Raw genomic sequence first — 16,764 nt, 5'->3', positions numbered from 1 at the left:
CAACAATAGCATGAAATGGCTCATGCAGCTATCACAGCAACCAGAGCCTTCCAGCATCTTTGTATATGCTAAAGGAGAATTTGTCAGCTTCCTCAGGGCTTTTGCTGTGTTTAGGTTTGGTGGCTGCTGCAAGGGCTTTGTGTGTGCTGTGTGATCAAGGGGAGAAACTGTCACTCTCATTGTGCTCCGGGCAGTGCTCCCTTCAGCACTTGGCTGTTCTGTACCACGTTCAGCCAAGAAGAGTTCAGGCTCATTCCTAAAGTAGCTGAAAGAAAGGAGAAAAGGCAAAAAGCCATAATAGGTTTATATTTAGTGCAGGGCACTCTTGAGGGGAAAATGAGAGGGAGCAAGTGGGTGTGAGAGCAGGAGGGCAAAGACGAATCAAAAGGACCATTGGGTTTTCTCCTCTCCATCAGGACAGCCACTCTGACAGCTCCCCATGAAGGAGCTGGATAACATGTTGTTTAAATCATTCAAGTTTAAAGTTTATCTCTAATCCAATTTGTGTGCAAGCAATTTCCTTCCAGAAAACAGATGATTTCCAGCCAGGCTGCTCTGCTGAGCTCCCCACCCAAAAGTTAGGGAAGCAGAGGCATGGTCTGTGCTGCTAAGAGGCACGGAGACAGCTTCCAGCCAGCCTGCATCCTTCCTCATTGCAAACTTTAAAACCTAGCTGATTTTTGCACGTCCTCCTAACAATTATAAAGAACTGCCATTCAGAATAGCATCAGAGTGGTACAAACAGCTTGCTTTAATGTAGCATCTCGTTGTCAGGTTCTCCCAACAGTAAACAAACAGGATCTGTAAAGCAGTACACTGACATCACACCAGCATCATCAGGGTTTTGTGTTTTTAACATCGCAGCAGCCAATTTCATAGAGAGCACAGGACTTCCTCCAGCAAAGACCATGTTGGGAACAATCCGTCTTGCCGATGCTGCCTATCGCATAAGGCTTGTTTGTTTTTTGCAGCGAGCCCCTCACGCCATAGCATCTCGGAGTGGAGGATGCAGAGCATTGCCAGAGACTCAGATGACAGCTCCGATGATGAATTCTTTGATGCACATGGTATGTGGACCCTAAAGCAGTGTTTGTTTCCTGACATGGTGGGGTAAGAGAACGGAAGGCATGAGGGTGGGGGGGAGAGGGGAAGGAAGCGAGACCTTTGTGCTTTGCTTGAAGTCTTTTCCTTTCTAAGCAAGATCCGTGCAGCATCAGTGCAGCTTCTTCAGGCATCCTCAGCATCACCCAGCAGATTCTTACATGTAACACAGCAACATTTCAGATTCAGTGTGATCTGTTTGAAGGGCTCTTGAGCAGTCTTCACCTTTGGAGCTGTGCTCTCTTTGGTGCAAATGGATGTGGGTAAAATCCAGCAATACTGATTGTGCTGTGGGTGTGTCCTGTGATTCTGATTCCTTATGACTGGTTAATATTCTGATTTGTTTAGGGTGTGTGATTAATTGTCCTGTCTGGGCCTGAAGAGACCCAAGTTTGCTTTCCTTAACTCCTTATTCTCCCGTTCCAAGAAATACAATAGTGAATGTAACAAGGTACCAAAATTAGTCAGTGTTGCCTCCAGGATTCTCCAAGCAGTGTTGAATATCTGTGTTAGGAGAAAGCTCTTGGTTTTTCTTTCTTTCTCTGTGCATGTGTGTGAGAAGAAGCTGTGTTCCACTGGTTCATTCTATATGTTGTACTTAACTCGTACTTAAGCCTGAAGGGCTTTGTCTGTGCTGACAACAGATGGACTCTTCTCTGGGCTTGTAATGCTAATCTAAGTGATGTGTGCTGATGAAGTTGGTGAGCTTTGTGGCAGAATTTCACTGACATTCAGCTAAAGTTCAGGCTCAGAAAGCGTACAGTATCGTGTTCCACAAGAGTTCTCCATCGAGTAGTTAGCTATGCACTGTGGGGCAGCAAGCAGGATGCTATTGTGGACTAGTGACTTGTACAGTAACAGCTTAAAGGGCTGGGATGCGTGCAAGTCAGGGGATGAATGTGTCTCTTGCCTGCAAGGAAGAAGGGCCAACTTAGTTTATGTGTCTCTTATTTATTACCTTATGTCACATCTACAAAACCCGTGTAAGGGATTTATTGCTGCAATATATGTACAAGGAAAGAGGAGTGAGTCATCAAAACAGCATCATTTCTATCCACCTGCTTTTTTGCCTTTCTAATTACTCAGTAATAAAATTAAGAAAGAGACAGCTCTGCCTGGGATCCAGGGAGACCCTGACATGCTCCTAACAGGCCTAGGAAGGAGGATTAACAAAACCGAGCCTTGTGCCACGGTTCATATCAGCATCTCTGTTGCAATACTTCTAGGAGCTTGCTAACAGAAAAAGCAGCTCCTCTTCTGGTGACACACAGCATCTCCATCCGTTTACACACAGCTTGTCCTCTGCAATCCACACAGTTGGGGTTGAAAATCTGCCTATCCTGATGGGATTTTGGCTTCCGAGATGAATCCTTGATGTGTTTGGGAGAGACCTGTTGTTGCCCCTTGGCCTGCAGGTGAAACGTCTCAGCCCCAGGTCTGTGAGCAGGGATGAAGCCAAGGATGCTGCTCATCCTGCTGGAGAGGCTTCTGGGGTCGGTACCATGGGAACTGGCACAGATCAGGATGTGAGTCAACACCAAGCAGAGTTCCTCAGAAGTGCTTCCCATACACACACACATTTCCTCCCTGAGCAGTGGGAGTAACCTGAGCCCCAGAACATGTCTTGTCACTGGCTTCCCACTCATCCTCATTCACTGGCATACTCTGGTAAAGAGAGTGACAAATACAGTAATATCTAATATCTATCCTGTAATAAATGCTAATAACGGGAGTAATATCCCATTCAGTGATCCCTTGAGCAGCAATAAGGGCTGTAATTAAACCTCTCAAGGAAATAAGTTTAATATTTAGATTAAGTTGCTGGAGGAGCTTTGAGTGCAATCTTCCTCTTAATTCCCTGCCATCATGTGTGTTGCACGCTTGTGCTTTCCACTTGCTCTGAGCAGGTAGCTCCACACTCCTTTGTGCAGGGAAATGGGGATCGACTCAGTTTTTGCTGTAGCTGAAGAAGGAAATGGCATGCTGATGTAAAGTTAGTCCCCTTCACGTATATATTTAAAGCTATTGCTCATATCTGCTGAAAAGATGAATACATTTCATCATCTTTTTGTTCCCCATCCTAGGATTCTTCCAGCCTATTCTTTTCTTAGCAACTGTACAGCAACAAGAAAGGGGGAATCCTAGTCTGGGACTCTGAAGACTGTAGCTTTTAGATCTTCAAGACATCTGCAATTACTGCTGTTATTATTATGATTATAGCTCTTTATTAAATCTACAAGCCCAGAACTTTCAGGAGAGGAATACTAAGCACAGAACAATAAACAAACCTGTCACAAATCCTCTGATGTCTGCTGTAGAGCAAGGCTATTAATCATGCTTATGTTTGGATACTACTGTAGGGTGTTTCATAGGGTCTCTCCTTTATACATCTCTTTAATTACACTTCTAGGAAGGTAATATTTTTGGGACCCTTCTTTATCAGCTGTAGCTGAACTGAGCCCACAAGATCCTGAGGTAGGAGGGAAGGGGCAGCCACATGCACTCAGTGTGATCAAACAAGTCTCATCTCCTAAGGAAATCAGGCTAAAGATAGCCTGGGGAGTTCACATTTCCTTTATTACTCATGCCTTTTTAGGTATTCCATCCTATTAACAATAGGGATTCTTGTCACTACCTCCCCCATAGACATACTACAGCTTTCAAATGGAACTGGGAGGATCCCAGCAGCAAACAGTGCTTTGTCCTCTCCTGTCCAGGAGCATTCTGGCTGCGTTAGCATCATCAGGAAATCTGCCAAGGAAAACATCAAACTTGGTACCTGAAATGGGAGCATTAGAATCCATGTTATTTTTAATACACTTTGGGAGTTTTCTTTGTTAAAATTATACAACTAAAACATTTGTGTGCTCTGCAAAAGGTGCTTTGGTTTCTGTATCACAAAAGCTGGTAAAATACCTGTTTTATTATGACATGAGCCATCCAATGGTTCTTAAGACCACATAGGGTTACGGGGCCTTACTTTTATTTCAAATCCTGTTCTGTGCTCTTGTCTGTGTATTTGTGTGTGTGACTCCAAACAATCTGCTCTGTTTTAAAGAGGACTTGTCTGACAATGAGGAAATGTTCCCGAAAGAAATAACCAAGTGGAGTTCCAATGATCTGATGGATAAAATTGAAACCCCCGAATGCGATGATGTCCAAGGTAGCTTGCTTTTAAATCAAAACTGCATGTGCTATTTTACAGTGTTTCCAAGCAATTGTTCCAGCCACATTCTGACAAAGGCAAAACTTGTTATCCTCATCTCACAAAAGGAGAAGCTGAGACAGAGCCTAAAAATGCCTGCCCAGTGCTGCTGAAAAAGAATTGCCCAGTTGGAGTTGGGATGGATAGCTCTTGACTCTCTTTTATTGGCCGTGTTGGTTAGGCTCCTTTGTGCGACAGCCAGGATTTGCTTGTATAATGATGAAATATTCTGTCTTGGATTTCTCCTCACTTTCCTTTCCTTTTGCTCCATCCTTTGTTCTTGTCTGTATCTGCCTTGGGTTTATTTTCTGCTCATTGTTACTACATTTGGAAAGGAAGGTAGCTCCTCAGGCGTGTAGCAACGCGGTGGAAGATGACACTTTCTGGTACAAAGTCTTTCTGTGTAGGCACAGACGTGTGAGCACATCAGATCTCTGCTCCCCCAGCACAGTTCAAGCAATTCCTTTTATTTTCCCACAAACCAGTCACTTCTGACAACTGTGCAGGGATTTCCCATTGTTGCCATCCTTATTAAAGCAATGATACTGGGTTGCTGTGATGAGAGAAGAGCTTGCTAATGTCCTTAGTGCTTACCAAGCGAATGAGAAACTGCTGGACCCATCATTGCTCAGGCTTCTTGGGGGAAAGGAGGCTGGAGGGGAGGGCAATTTGGGGAAACAATTAAGGAGATGTGAGGCAGAAGAGGCTGAGAGGCATTGGCACAAACAGTGTCTTTATGGAAGAGCTTCTGCCAAATAGCATCTTGCAGGGCTGATGTTTTAAACCTCTGTGCTTCCAGGTGACTTGTATCAGGAGACATCAGCAGAGTACCACGTTGGCTCCAGTGTGGAGAGGCTCAGCATCATTGAAGTAAGTGCTTCAGTTTCTTGTAATGAGATCCTTTGTTGCTTGAATACATCTGTGTGGGGTAAAGGGCTCCCTTTGCTGTGAGCCCTGTCTTGTCTTTGTGTGGCATTCCGAGCTGCACCAGCATGCTGTGCACTTCATGGCTGGGTTGAAGGGATTATTACCCCTGTCTTTTGAACATCATATAGAAAATGCTCTGTAGTTTGCAGGCAGCATCAAGTATCCAGCTGGGAAAAAGGACTAATCCTGTGGGGATAAACTGCAGGCTGAGGCATTGCTGGGTAGAGCTATCCTGCTAATGCTGAATGAGCTAGTATGGATGTAGAAGCAGGAGAGCCACATTACTGTAACACCAAGGTGCAGGCTGCAGTGGTACAAGTGACATAGCTTGGCTGTAGCACTTTGTCTGGAAGCCAGTTATGGTGTAGCCTATATCAGCACTCTGGATAACATAATAAATAATAACATGCACACACCCTGATTTTCTAGACTTGCATGTAAAGGCTTTTGCCATTCAGTGTCTTAGTGAGACAATGCATCTAGGAATGGCTGTACTCATCCTGCCCTTAAAGTATCTGCCTGTCTGTGCCATGGAGTTGATGCAGCTGTTTGCAGAGAGCATGGTTGTGGTATTACTCTGTGTCTGGTTGTAAGGTTGTGGTGGATTGGCTCTTTTGTAAGAGACTAAGAGCTGAAGGGCCACGGAGAGAGGATGGGATGGGAACTGCTGTAGCCACCTCAGGATAAGCAAGTCACAGCTCTAAGATTTCTGTTAGGTAATGTGGAGAGCTTGTCTTCTTCAGAGGGCTGTACAAACTCAACCCCCTTCTGCCTTCATTTTAGAAGAAGAACAGACTTCCAACTGAAGTGAGAAAGACAGAAGATGGTATTTGTAGCTGTTCAGTCTGCTAAAATAGCATGAAATTCCTCGCCACCACTGCAATGATTTTCAGGTTGAGGCTCCATCACCACAGGGTAGTTCAGGAATCAGGTGTCTTATAGATCTTTCCACCCTTAAACTTATCAGCAGCTCCTTGCATATTCCTCACTTCCTCCAAGAGCAGAGGTTAATGAAGGGACTGGTGGCCTCCAAATGACTGCTGATAAACCTCTGGATGACCTGAGCTTGGTGACTCACATTGTTCTTCACATGAGCACTTATAACATTTGTCTGAAAGCAAAAGTGGTGCTGAGATGCTGAGAGTGCTCCTCCCATGCCTCCAGCTGGGCAAAAGTTCGCTTTGCAGGCGCTGTAAACTGACATCAGAGGAGGTTTAAAGAGCAGGCGTTAATACACTGTAATGGTACTAAATAATTAAAGGCCATTCTCACACAGGAGGTCTGGAAAATCTTTATTACAGACTTGAATGTGAATTTTAATACTTGTGGTGGGCTGTATATTAAGACAGGCTTTAACAGGATCTGGTAAAGATGTAAGCTAGTTGTTAGGTTGCTAATGTGTGCCTGGGCATGCTTTCCTCCCACCAGCAGGTTTGCCTGGGGCTCAGTCACTGCTCAAAGGACAGCAGGGGACCAAAGATGCTTAAATTAGAAGGATTTGCCAAATGGAAAATGCTGGTGCCCTCCACCCCTTCCACACCCCTTCCCAATGGCTGCTTCTCTGCCTCAACAGGGAGCTGCTTGTGATGTTCTCAAGTGTTGTCTCTGCTAGCACAAGGGAGAAGGCGCAGGAGGAAAGACCAGTACCTGCTTTCACATATCTCAGAGGTGTTAGGGTGGGGGATTTGAGTCCATATGGAGCTGTAAACACTGAAAGCCCTGGTAGGGAATAGATATTTAGAACAGTTATTGCTCTGTTGTGTTATAATATGCAACCAATACAAAGGGATGCTCTTGTGCCTGCTCCTGGGGCATCAGGATTGGGCTTAGAGCTGTTCTGGCAGTCACTATTGATAACCCATTCTGGAGTTCAGATGCATTTCACTCTTTCTCCCATACTGTGGCCTGTTTAGGCAAGGAATTGACTCAACATAATAAGCAAATGAGCTGGACAGACAAAATAAACCTTTCCTGTGTCCATGCAGCAGTCTCCCAACCAGATGCTGGCCTGTCCTTAGGTCACAGGGGCTTGAAAGACTGAACTCAGAGGAACTGGGGAGAAAAAGCTTTTCAGTTCCTCTTTTGCAACAGTATAAGCAAATCTGAGCCCTTATTTATAACTTCTGCCATAGGCAGACAAATGCAACGACTGATCTCCTCCTACAACTTCTTTCCCCAGCAACTTGCCGCTTGCTGACCTGTTACTTCTGCTGAATGTGTTTTACTGCTGCAGCTGAGCTCAGCACCTCAACAGAGAGTAACACCCACCATTTATTTCTTTGCCACACACAACTCTTCAGTGCTGCCACGTTCCACCTGCTTACAGTTCTATGCAAGTTTTTGTTTTACTTTCAGCATCCTTCTGCTTAGGACAGTCATTACACTGAGGCTGTGTGTGTGTGTCTGTGCATGGAGGAGTAGTCAGGTCCTCAGCTGTCGTGTCCAGGTGTATCTAATGCCCATTTCCATGAATAAAGCACATTACTTCTTGAAGACAGTTCAGCTTCTTGCCAACAAACCTGCAGGTGTTACTCTAACACCTCATCTCTCCTGTGTTTAGAAACCAGATTTTCAGTCTATGCTTCATTGAGGATCAGTTTAGGCTCTTGTGATTGTGCCTGCACTGTCCTTTGCCTTAAGGGCTTCTCTTCCCTCCCTTGCATTCTTCACTCCTCTCCACTGTGTTTGAAAGCTGGCATTTCATTCTAGGGTAGCTTTGCAAAGCAAATCAAGCTGAACTCTTTCAGTCTCTGTTCAAAGGGGCTCTGTGCTTCTGGTCCTTTGGCACTGGTCCTCCTCACACTGCAACCACCTTCGTGTGTAGATTGCCCAAACAGAGCTTGGCATTTTAAACATGGGCTTGCCAAGGCCTTTGTATCATGGCTAATACTATTTCTCCTGGAAATACATTCCTTCACACATGTTTTTGCCTCATCCATGACAGGTCTTGATGTGGGTAGTGCATTGTACAACCATGTGTGAGCTTGGGGAGGAAAAGGTGATAATATTTGCCTAAAATGCACTTAAACCAAGTAAAACCTCTTTGGAAAATAAGCCTTTCTGCTGTTCTCTCTTTCATTCCCACCTAGGATGAATCAGCACAGCCATTAATGCAGCCAAGTAAAATCCATGTCCTTCTCTTGGTACTCCATGGAGGGAACATCCTGGACTCAGGAAGCGGTGACCAGAGCTCTAAGCAAGGGGATGTCAACACCATCACAACAGTGTTTGACACAGTGATGAGGGTACATTACCCAGCTGCTCTTGGACGCATTGCCATCAGACTAGTCCCTTGTCCAGCCATCTGCTCTGAAGCATTTTCACTGGTGTCCAGGTAAGTTGATGCTGCTTTATCACAGACACTCTTTTCACTCTTGGCTTTGTTTTCTTCATTTGATTTATTCATTTGCTTCCCTGAAATGTTCTGCATAGCATAAAGCTCTGACCATGCTTGGAGAGCGCACTTCTTAATGTACTAGTGAGGCATTCAATCTCAATTTCATACTTAGCTGTAGTGAATACAGTAATCATGCAGAAAGAGTTCTGAGATTGATCTATTTTAATTAATCCAATAAATACTAAGGCTTTAATTCCTTGTCTGAGGGTTGTTCTGTTACTGTAAGTATGTTGTCCTTGAAGATGTACGTTTGATGTGAGGGAAAGATTTATTAAGCTCTCACCCATTCACAGTGGAATAAATGGCCTTTCTGTCTTGAGGCTTTCTTTAATGAACTACAATAGTGACTGTACTGCAGATGGTTTTCCCCACTTTGTATGTTAGGCTGAATACTTCCAATGTCTCTTGCTCTCTCCAGCCTCAGCCCATACAGTTATGACGAAGGCTGCCTGTCCAACAGCCAGGATCACATTCCCCTGGCTGCACTCCCTCTGCTAGCAACATCATCCCCACAGTACCAAGAAGCAGTGGCCACAGTCATCGTCAGAGCCAACCAGGCCTACAGCGAGTTCATCAGATCCCAGGAGGGCATGTCGTTCAATGGCCAGGTGAGCCAGAGGCTGTTTATAGCCACAATGAAAGGAAGAACAAGTGAAGCAATTTCCTTCTGAAGCTGTCTTTCCCATTAGTCTCTCAGGAGGGATGGGAACATGACACTGTTGAGCTGCAATAAGAAAGTGTTGTGCTTCCATTTCTTTCTTTCTGAGAGAGAGATTATTACCTATGCTCTGTCTTGAACCTCTGGGATTCCAAGCAAAGCCTGAGCTTGTGTTCAGAAATAAGCTACAAAGCTGTGAAGTTAATCAGTTTTCAGCATGACACACCTTTCCAAATTGGGAATGCTACCTTTGTTAGTAAACACCATCTCTCCTTCTGTTGCAAACCAAGGCTGTTTAAGGATTCCTGCCTTTAAAGTACCTTCAGCAGCTCCTGCTGGAGTTGTCACAGAAGTGGGTCTCTTTTGAGTCTCTGCATGTGCTGCACCCCATAAAAGACCATGACTGAGCCTCATAGCATTGTGGGCAAAGTGACTCTCTACCCCTCAAAGTTTGAGCTATTGGACTAGCTGCGACATTGCACTGCTGTAGTGTGATTTATTCACCTTGAGCTTCTTCCCAGTCAGCTATATATGCTGAGGGACCCAGACAGCCCTCTCCTTCCCAGGGGTCTCAGAGCCTTATTGTGCCTATCTGCTCAATACCCTTGGAGTCAGGACAGTGTCACCTCCTCAGGATACAAACTGGGAGGAGAAGCACAGAGAATCCTGCCTCAAGTAGTGTGGAGAGCTGGCAAGGAGGGACTCAAGCTTGGTTTTCTGAGGCTGGAGTTAGTGTTGTTATCAGTGCTCTGTGCTGCTTTCACTGCACTCCAGTCAGCTGGTGGGGACAGCCAGGACACATTAGCTGTGTTAGATAACACGAGTCTGCAGGGTAGGTGTGGATGTTCATTGACTGAATAGTGTTACTGGTGAAAGCACTGGGCATCCTGCTACTGCAGCTTTCCTAGGTATAATCCATCACTGTTTGACTGGTAGCTCTGAACTGAACATAAGGAGCTTTTTTTGCTTCCCCTGACCCACTTATGTTGACTTTCTCAGGTCTGCTTGGTCGGGGACTGTGTTGGAGGAATCCTGGGATTTGATGCCTTATGCTACAGCAATCAAACTGTGTCTGAGAGCCAGAACAGCAGCCGGCGAGGGAGTGTTGTGAGTGTCCAGGTAATGGTGGCTCCCAGTGTCTACTGGGAATAGGTCTTCTGGCCACAGCATCTCCCTGGCCCCTGTTTTTCTAGGGATCCTTCAACAAAGACACTACTCCTTATTATGGCAAACACATGTCTTAAGGTTCATATGTGTCCCAGTTTGGGTGCATTTGCTCTGAACAGGGATGCTTCAGCCTCTGGTGTGAAGCATCACTCACACCTGCTTCACCCACACTCTTAGGAAGTGTTTGGTCTGAGATGCTGCGTTGCCCTCAACTGGATCTAGGGGTAGGTGGGGAAAGGAGGACGGAAGAAGAAGGTTATAATGTGGGTGTATTCCTGATTCAGCTGCTAGAGTGCTAAATCTGTATATTCCAAATCCCAGGATACCGACCTCCTCTCTCCTGGAATAACAGTGAATAACAGCTATTGTTCCAGCGGCTCTAATCTGGAAGCCAGCAGACACCTCAGTAGGAGCAACATTGATATTCCCCGTAGCAACGGAGAAGATCCAAAGAAGCAGCTGCCACGGAAAAGGAGTGATTCATCAACCTACGAACTGGACACGATAAAGCAGCATCAGGCCTTTCTCTCAAGGTAAGATGTTGAAGGAACAGAGCCAGCAATAGTCTGGAGCGGAGATTGGTGCATCTGTGAAACCCAAATGTTGCTTTGTCATCCTGTGATAAGCAAGGTGGAGGAAAGTGTTCAGTTGAGATTAGAGGGATATAGATTTCAGTGTGTTGTATAGGCAGAAATAAAAAGAACAGCTCCCTTGCTGAGTGGCAGTGAGAGACTCCAGCTGCTCTCCTGCATCTGTATTACAATGGCAAGAAGCTCTTCATCCTATTACTTGACAGTTAAGGCAGCCAGGTAACTGCTTTTTTGCTGCAAGTGTGGGATGGAGGTCATAAAGCAAATGTAGAGATCATGCAAGGGAAGATGGTGAAGCAGAGCTGGGAATCCAGTGTTGTATTAATCCCAAAGCATCTCTGGAAGCTGAGTTTGAGTTGGCCAGCCTGTTCTTGGGAAAGGCAGGTGTAAGCTGAGTATCCTTCAATTTTGGCCTGTTTCAAGTGCAGGGTTGAATCTCAGTGCCCTTTCCTGTTGCAGGAGCAGGTTTCTGCTGTCAAGGTGGCAGGATGCTCTGGATGAGACATCCTGAACCTGAGCTGGTTCATGGAGCAACCTCCAACTGTGCGTGGGGATTGTTCTGTCTGTGTGACTGTCAAAGCAATCCAAGTCCCCTGTATGGAGCAGGGAGAGGGGATTGTGTTCTGTCCCCTGCCAGGGCTGCTCCGTGGCACCAAGGTTGTGTTTCAGATTGGTTACTATCAAAGCCCCCAGTATCACCTTCCTGAGCTTCTTCAGGTGGACTTTCAGAAGCACATTTGTTAACTGATGCAATGTTCATAGCAATCTTTCTATTGCTGCTGGTGGTTCAGCAGTGGTCCTGACACAGATGATGGATTGCAGTTTGTCATTTCAAATAGCTTTATCCTGGTCCTTCGTGCTCTGTCTCCAAAGGATTGTGCCTGCTCGCAACAGCACTTGGGGGTCCCTGGTGCTGTTCAGTGCACTGATGCATTGGTTCGTCCTCTTTTAGAGTTTTGTGTCTTGCTAAATCTGCCTTTAGACCTTAGGTCAGAAATAAGTCTCGTCCTACAGCTCAAGAGCAAGATTCCCTCAGGAAAAGGGGCAGGTGGAAGCTGCTGTACGAGCTCTCTGTGCACCTCTTCCCCTCCACTCCCTGGTGCAGCAGAGCCTTGGGTGCAGTGATTCACCTCTTCCCCTCCTGCATGATAGCAGAGCATTGCACCCAGACCTGTCCCTGGACCTTGTGCTTGCAGCCATCATTACTGAGCAGCACAGTCATCAACAGAACACCCCTTTGACCTCTCTGTCACCAAGTAATGATTTTCCCATATACAACCCAAGCCCTGATGTGCTGTGCTTTCATGAAGGAGACTGGCAGAGCAGAGCCAGCTTTTCCTAATGGGCTCAGACACAGGAGCCTTCCTGTCCATACCAATTGCAGATTTCAGCTTGTGCCAAAGGCACTCATTTTTATTGCTGTATGAGACCTCCCCACTGCTCTGGGGTAATGCCCAGTGAGCCAGAGCAGCATCTGGAGATCACAGTCACACATTTATTTTTGCATTCAGCTCTTCTGCACAACTACATTATTTCTGGCTGTGCTGTACTTGTATTATTGTAAATGAGTTGATTTGCTTCTGAAATCCATAAGCTCTTGTTTAATTAATGTGCACAGTACATCTGCTGCTTTTTAAAGGGAGAATGGGGCGCTGTAGGTTGCTTGGAGCATGACAGATTCCGAGTTCCCCTTGGCTCTCATTTCTTTTGATTGCTTAAAAAGACCATCAGGCTCCCAGTAAAAGGAGAGAAGCTGTCCAAATTGCTTAGCAGTATGAGTGCTCTCGTTCTTTTCCGCTCCCCATGAAGAGATGCTATGGAAAGATATGTGGAATACTCCAACACCCCTTTGCATCCATCCTGCCACCGCACATCTGCCTTTCCTTTTGTACCTTCGTTTGGAGCACTCTGCTGTTGCCTTGTCTTTGGCAAAGCTGAACACGTTCAGGATAACTTTGTATTCCTTCGACACAGCAAACTTAATGAATTGTAGTCTTGTTGGCTGAAATAATTGTAGCTTCCCTGAAGGTGGCTTGTTTTTAAATGTGTTTCAGAGCTGGGTGTCTTGGCAGTGTGATCTCAGGGAGCTCGTTCACATCACACAAATGGGAACATGCTCGTTTTAGCTGTCACTGCTGTAACCTCCTGATCCTCTCCCTTTTGACATCACTGTTTTGACTCTCCCTGATACCTGTGTCTGGCATAAGTAAGCTTGTCATGTCCCTGGGGTTGGTAATGGGGAGAATAGTGCTGTGCATGTGCATATGTGCACCTTTAGGGAATGCACAGCAGTGCAGCATGAGCAGAAAGTGTTTGAGCATCCGCTGGGAGTGGTGCTCAGCAGAGGGGCTCTCTGGGAATGATGCATTATTTGTCAAAGCAGGAAAACAAACTGAGTGAAACCCATTTTTCTCCTCAAATGTATGAGTATTTGCATCTGCTCATTTATTGACTGGCTATCCCAGAGTGTGTGTGAGCAACTGCTCCAGTGCTACACATTGTAGGGACTGAGCAGGCCTGGTTTCCATGAGTGCAGCAGTGCTGGGGCATCACTGCCTTCAGAGGTGGCCTTGATGAGCAAGTGCTATTGCACACAGAGACATGGCAAGTGCTGGTGACCACCTGGGAGCATGACATGGGGCCACAGAGCTGTCACATTTGCATCATTCCTGACTCCAGGCGAATAAGCCCTTTATCCAGCCCAACTGCTGCCGTATCCATTGATCCTACATATTCTGTAGAACCTTTTCAGATGCTTTTTCAAGTGTTTCCAAACACCCTGTTCAGGCACTGCTGGTACTCTGCCTTCAGCTCACCACTTCTAATTATAACCAGAACCCAGCAGGGATGCATCTGAATCTGTCAAACGTGGGGAGTAAATGCAACTACAGCTTATTGCTTTTGGGTGGTGACAGGCGAATCTCAGAAACCCTTTTGTGAACCAGGTTATTAGTGTTACACATCTGTCATTCGCTGTCTAATCCCAGATCTAGATTACAAAGAAGCATCTCTTCCTAATGTGGGGATGGATTCCCAGGGTTTTCACCTAAGAGTTCCTGCTGCTTCTTCGCCAGTGTCCAAGGAATGTGGATTTCAGTCTTTGTTAAACCTGTGTTTAACTGCACAGCACACAGGTTGAACTGTGCCAACAGATTTGACACCTGAAGGAGGTGGGGACAGCCAGACATGTTTTAATTAACTGTGTTAATTACCCCAAATTCCCATTCCCAGTGAATGCCAAACACATGCATAGAAGCTGTTGTGAAAATCGGTGCACAAAGATACTAGAAACCCTCTTGCAGATTTTCATCTTTTTCCCTATTTTCTTTTTCCTTTTCCATCCTATAACATTTGTCCAAGTACTTCCAAAAGGAGACGTGGGTAAGCACAGCTTTCCATAACATTTGAGAATAAGGTGATGGAAGGAACTCAAATGTTGACAACCAGAAGGCATAGCAGTAATGTGTGTAATGGAGTGAATCACTGTAAACCTGCTTTTTTCCCCTGCTACTCTAGTTATTTTGGCTTGCTGGTTATTTTACCTTGCAAATAGCTATGCTAGTAGCAGATTCTGACTAGAAGATTAGAGATTTTGACTCCTCAAAGAACAAACATTTTGGGGGGATAGGAGTGTGTAAATGAACCCACTTGAAGCTTGGATTTGTACAGTCTGAATTATGCACTGGTGTAATGGGGTAACTGGGGGGGCAATTTACTGGCTAGCAACACTACAGTACTGATGCATGGTGGGTTGATTGGCACAGTTCCTTCACTGAAGAGATGGAGATTATATTCACTGTCAATCACTAATCCAGCCTTCAGTTACGAAACCACAGCCTGAACAAGATGTTGACTTTCTTTCCTGTGCTTGTCCCAGTTTACATTCCAGTGTTCTGAGGAACGACCCAGGGTCCAGGCGATCCAGTAGCTCCACTATGTTGGATGGAGGAAATGTTGGGAAGTTTGAATTCGAGATCACTGATTTCTTCCTCTTTGGTTCTCCGTTGGGTCTGGTTCTTGCACTGCGAAAAACTGTCATTCCAGCTCTTGACAGTAAGTCCTGATGTAAACTGCTGAGCTCACTTAGTGGATGGGGAAAGCATCTCCTGCTACAAATGCAGGATTTGATGAGACAAACTGGTAAAGACCAAACTTGATGCATGATATTTATTGCACTTTAAGGAAGCAGATCACGATGTGCTCCAGCCAGTACTGATGGTACAGTTTAGTTAAAATGTACTTCCAAATGTCACAAATACTGGGCAATTCTTGAGTCTATAAATGCTGTAGTAAATTGTTTCAATTGACTAAACTAGGAGATGATAAATCCTTCACACTCTTTTTTCAACACAATAGTTGTCCTTCTTACAGACAAATATTTGCTATATTCTAACAAATAAGCTACTGGTACTTGAAGGCTTTTTTGTCTTCATCTTTTCAGTCTTTCAGCTCAGACCAGCTTGCCAGCAGGTCTATAACCTGTTCCACCCTGCAGACCCATCTGCTTCACGCCTCGAGCCTCTTCTGGAGAAGAAGTTCTACCTTTTGCCCCCCTTTAATATTCCCCGTTACCAGAGGTTCCCGCTGGGTGATGGCAATTCTGCTGTGCTGGGTAAGTCACTTTGGATGCTTACTATGGTTATAACTACATTTGATATGAAATTATCAAAGCAATTGGGAATGACAAGAGAGAGAATTGGCCCTATAATGTTAGCTTTATTCCTGAGTTACCAGAAAAGGTAGTTTGCTTCCAACCAGATCAGTGCCTTGTGAGCCATATGCCCTTCATTTGTCACAGAAAGGCCATCAGCTGCTGAGAGTCATGATGTGCTGACCTCTCTGTGAAGTTTTACACCCAAGCTGGTGCTTGTGATTGGGATTGAATGAAATGTGATTAATTTGGTAGAGTTTAGGACGTTAGTGGAGGGCCAGTGAAGACTGGAGGCAGCAGAGTCAGCAGTGAGATGAATGATGTACTTGATTGCAACCTGTGCTTTTTCATTGGACAGGCTACTGCAGATTAGTGGGCTGGTGTCAGTGCCTTGCCCATGAGACACTGTCTTGTAAGATACCTAGGATTCCTCTGTCCCATCAGTGGCCTCTTCACTTGCTCTACCCCAATTGCAGCAGTAACAAGTCTGGAGTGGCTGTGTGCATGCCCTTTTTGCATTCAGAACAGTTAACTGTGTCCTGACCATGCCCTGCCTCAGCTCCCATTGCATCAGTGGATCTAATAAACTAAATTCTACTTCCTGCCATCTTCACCTCACTCCTGTGCCTGGACTCTCATGGTCTGTTGCCATTTCAGTGCAGGCTCCCACTGCAAGGAGCTCTTGGGGAAGCTCACCACTGTGCAGAACTAAATTTGACCTTTCTGCTTCACCTAAAGCTTTCCTTCCCTGCAGGGTCAGGCCTTTGAGGCAGGAAGAATAATGGCACTGTATTTTTTCCCTTGCTAGAGGTTGTTAGTCAATGGCTAGTTAAAGTCAACACTATAACTGAGAGTCACTACCATAAAACTAGACTTACAACACACAAGAAATCATTCTGACAAACCAGAGTATCAAAGCCACCAGCTAGAAAGATGGGGATTTGGTGGTTGCTTTTTTCCCCCCAAAGCTCTGGTAGCTTTCCATTTATTTAGTATTTGGATCATGCAGGACTAAATGAAGAGGAATATATATCTAGAGCAGAATAATTCTGGTGGTGCTCTGCACCA

The 16,764-nt window shown here is 45.4% G+C and overlaps 1 protein-coding gene across 8 annotated transcripts in view; it reads left to right on the top strand.

Moving 5' to 3' along the window:
• Positions 1–16,764, top strand: part of PITPNM2 (phosphatidylinositol transfer protein membrane associated 2) — a 131,261-nt gene that overhangs the window by 93,699 nt on the left and 20,798 nt on the right. For all 8 annotated transcript variants that reach the window (XM_031045515.2, XM_034068009.1, XM_034068007.1 and 5 more), the window contains 9 exons: positions 972–1,067; positions 4,160–4,264; positions 5,106–5,176; positions 8,323–8,567; positions 9,049–9,238; positions 10,288–10,407; positions 10,777–10,988; positions 14,923–15,098; positions 15,487–15,657. In XM_031045515.2, coding sequence (XP_030901375.2) covers positions 972–1,067; positions 4,160–4,264; positions 5,106–5,176; positions 8,323–8,567; positions 9,049–9,238; positions 10,288–10,407; positions 10,777–10,988; positions 14,923–15,098; positions 15,487–15,657 — 1,386 coding nt within the window. The remainder of the gene's footprint in view (positions 1–971; positions 1,068–4,159; positions 4,265–5,105; positions 5,177–8,322; positions 8,568–9,048; positions 9,239–10,287; positions 10,408–10,776; positions 10,989–14,922; positions 15,099–15,486; positions 15,658–16,764) is intronic.

The sequence above is a fragment of the Melopsittacus undulatus genome, chromosome 12, assembly GCF_012275295.1.
Source record: "Melopsittacus undulatus isolate bMelUnd1 chromosome 12, bMelUnd1.mat.Z, whole genome shotgun sequence".
Classification (NCBI taxonomy): Eukaryota; Metazoa; Chordata; class Aves; order Psittaciformes; family Psittaculidae; genus Melopsittacus; species Melopsittacus undulatus.
Note: the sequence above shows the minus strand (reverse complement) of the source record. Positions and strands in the feature narration are given on the sequence as shown.